General features: G+C 38.1%; 1 protein-coding gene across 1 annotated transcript; it reads right to left on the reverse strand.

Annotated features, from left to right (window-relative positions):
• Positions 1-707: 707 nt before the first annotated feature.
• Positions 708-2986, reverse strand: LOC100759070 (disintegrin and metalloproteinase domain-containing protein 29). The gene is given in 3 exon segments (XM_027394110.1): positions 708-1197; positions 1199-2452; positions 2454-2986. Coding segments are annotated over 3 exon segments (2277 nt in total).
• Positions 2987-3856: the final 870 nt, after the last annotated feature.

Below are 3856 nucleotides of genomic sequence, written 5' to 3' on the forward strand. Positions count from 1 at the left end.
GAGAGAGAGAGAGAGAGAGAGAGAGAGAGAGAGAGAGAGAGAGAGAACAATGATTTAGAAAAAATAAGTGTAAAGAAATGGCTACAATGTTACTGAAAAAAAAAACAGAAAAAATTAGGAGAGAAACTGTGCTCCTAATTAATTATGACTAACTAGAGAATAATAATTTCACATAAAGTAAAGGAATAAAAGAAAGTTGGTTACTTCGACTTTCAAAACTATGTAGTTGTCTCCATGATCATAGACTCAGAACTCTATGATTATTGCTTAGATACTTGTGGAAATGCTCAACTAGCTGGGCTTCACAACACTGAGAGTAACACCTCAGAAAATTACTCTGGAATCTTTGAAACTCAAAATAACTTTTCTCTGCAGTGAATTTATTCAAAAAAAGGAGTTGTTGAATTCAAAGCGTCTATCACTACCAATGTAAACTCTGTTATTCAAGAAACTCTACAATATCAGGATGAATGCACTTCTATATTTTTACTCATTCTCATGTCTTATTGCCCTACTACCCCATAGGAAAAAGCTTGCTATAGCAGATAGCAATTAAAATATATAAAATGAGATAAATCTCATAGACAAGAACCTGAAAAAATACCTACACCATGTATACATCTCCCCCCTGGAAATATAAAGAACAAAATGCAGAAATCAAGTTACTTAAAATATCAAAGAATAAAGAGAACCATAGTGATTAATATTTATTTGACACTTTGTATAGATGAAGTTCTTGAAGCTGGGACTGACAGCATTCTTGACAGAGGGAGACTCTGGAAAGCTATTGAACTAGCTTGTCTGCTTACAGCTTCATTTGTGTTTTCAGATGTAGGCTGGATTTGGGACTCTTGTTGACTTTCTTCCCTAGGACGAAGCAGCAAGCAAAGACAACATAATAAAATAAACAAAACAACAAGCAGAAATAGACACAGGTAACAATACTTTTTCTTCCTCTGTATCTTGGTAGGTGGTCCATTGTCTACACTACCTCCATTGCCTTTTGTCATGCAGTTAGGAGGCTCCCACAAATAGTTGCAGTGGCAGTGATGTTTATTGTTGCAGATGCCCCTCTTATGACAGAATGTAGGTGAACAATTGCTATCCAATGCAGATAAATGTACACAATGCTTTTGAATGCAGATATGATCTTGACCACACTCTGTGCCATCTTTCACATCACCAAAGTCATCTAGGCGTCCCAAGGTGGTAATCGGTGCCCCAGCAAAACAAGCCTTTGACAACAGCAAAGTGCACAGTACTGTGTGCTTCCATACGGGGAATTTCTGATACATTATCACATTGAAGTCTTCCACAAAAAGCATCATTGTTTTCACATTTTATGTACCCAGGTCCCTGAAGACCACAGTGGCCAAAACGATCACCTTTATAGTGTACTTCTTTGTAGCAATTTTTATTTGCAGCTTTTGATTTCTGGCCAAAGATCTTCCTACAGTATTCATTACGGCCATTGCATCACTTTTCGTAGCAAAAGGCTGAGATATTACAGGGAATTCCATCTTCAACATATACATCATCTGGACACTTATGGGATGTTCCATTGCACCATTCAGGAAGATCACATATGTTATCCTGTTTTCTACACACCTCCCCTGATGGCAAAAATTGGCAGTTTTTACAACAAATTCCAAAGGCACAGGAAGACCCCAAACTCAGAGTGCAGTTTGGCATACAGCATAGATCTTTTGCAAAATGGTGTAAGGATCCACAGTCACACTGCTCGTCATCTTCAACAATACCATTTCCACAGTGACTCAGATTAAAGATACTCTTTGTGTACATGTTTTCAAGCAAACAGGTTGTCTGCTTTACAGTATAAGTCCAAAAATAATTATAACTACAATTGCTAAATTTGGGTATTGGTGGGTTAGTAGCGTCCGTTGTGCATTTTTTGTGTCTACACTTACATGTCTTTTCATCATCTTCCATGCCCAAGTTATGACCTAAGTGATGAGCCACTCCAAGGGCACGGAGGTTTAAAGTTCTGTTTATGAAAGTAACAATTGCACAACTGCGGCTTGGATCACACACCCCACTTGTTGAACCTATGCCACTTAATCCTCTCAAGTGCTTGTATATGAAAAGATGAGTGGTGTCATGTTTTAATCGATGAATAATGTTTTTAATTTTCCACCAGCAATATAGCTGAAGAGATTTTCTTACATCATCTATTACAATAGGGTTTTTCTTATTCCAAACCTCCAAACCAACCAATAATATTTTAACACCAATTACATCATAAATGGCATCTACCATACTTATCACAAAATATAGATCTGGCATCATTACTGTGTCATTACTCTGATAGTGTTCATACAGAGTCTTATCCACCACCCTTACTATTTCTACAATTCTAACATGGGTCCACCAGCCTTCAAAACCACTTTGCTTGAGAGCGGAATTACCAGTTTTTTGTAACTCTACTTGGCATGTTATCTTGCATAAGGCTGGAAATACTTGATTCTGTTTTATTACTATCCATTTTATATACCAGATGTTCAAATTTGGTAGAAAATTTCTTTGGCATGATTTCATAAACAGTATTATCTATCTCTAATAATCCTTGAAAGCCCCCAAGACAAGTGTTGAGCGAAACTAAGGATTCTGAGTCACCCTCCACATAATCATGATAGTAGCAGTCATCCTGTACAAAAGGGTAATCTTCAAGCAGAGAACCCTGGTCAGAGTAGGTGAACATTGGGAGGTTCCTGGTTAGAAAAAGATTCTGGCTCTTCATGTGGATAACATGTCTCTGGCCTCCAAGTTTCAAGCTGTAAGAGACCCAGTCTGGAGGTTTCATGCCACTGGTTTTCCCAGTTAGCTTCAAGTGAATCACCACTTCTGTGGGACTGTGGTTGTGCTGCTGATGTCCAGCCAGGATGAGTCCAGGAAAAGACAGAAAAACTCCAAACAATTGTGTCAGGAACAAGATCCTCATGAATAACCGTGCTTCAGCCACAGTCATTATGAACATGTACTTATAAAAACATTGGTTTAAAGAAGAACTAAGGTCTGGAAGTCATTGTTACTATGAATCCTACTAGTCTGGCCAGTGTGTGGTGTTCATAATTAGGCATCTGTCCTCTGGAAGGGTGAAATCATTAGGTCTGTATCCCTGCAAGTAAAATAAAATAAAACAAAATAAAAGCCAATATGGATGAGAGTAGTTATGAAAGTATGGCTGGAAGAACGGAAGGAGGGGAAGGAAAGAAAAAAGGGAAGGAGAAAAACTAGTTTGTGGTGTGGTCAAGGAATGACTAAAGACATTGTTTGAGTGGCAGTTGCAAGAATCTCAGCACTTTTAAGACAAGGAAGGGATAGAAATTTCAAAGATAGATTAAGATATGCCGAAAGACACTGGATCAAAACACCAAAGTTTGGGAATACAGTTTAATGGTAAAGGACTTGCCTAGCATTTTCAAAGTCCTGGTTTAAATTCTCAGTTCCACAAGTTAAAATGATATAAAAGACTGGAGGCATACAGACAGTAAGGAAGGAAGGAAAAAAAAAAGGAGAAATTGATTGGCATTTGTACTTACTTAAATCTTGAAAGTCAGGGCCCGAAGAGATGATGGTACAGCAGTTAAGAATACCACCTGCTGCTCCAGAGGATCCATCACACTCCCATTCCCAGCACCCACATGAAAGCTCACAACTACCTCTAACTCCTGTTCTAGAGGACCTCTCTGGTCTCTATGGGCTTCTGTACACATGTGGTGCAACTACACTCTTGTAGAAATATACACAAACACACAAATGGATAAATCAACCTTAAAAATAAGAGGCGACAAGAGGCAGAAGGCACAAAAATATTAAATTCTTTATAAATGAATTG

Source organism: Cricetulus griseus (genome assembly GCF_003668045.3).
Source record: "Cricetulus griseus strain 17A/GY chromosome 1 unlocalized genomic scaffold, alternate assembly CriGri-PICRH-1.0 chr1_0, whole genome shotgun sequence".
Taxonomy (NCBI): domain Eukaryota; kingdom Metazoa; phylum Chordata; class Mammalia; order Rodentia; family Cricetidae; genus Cricetulus; species Cricetulus griseus.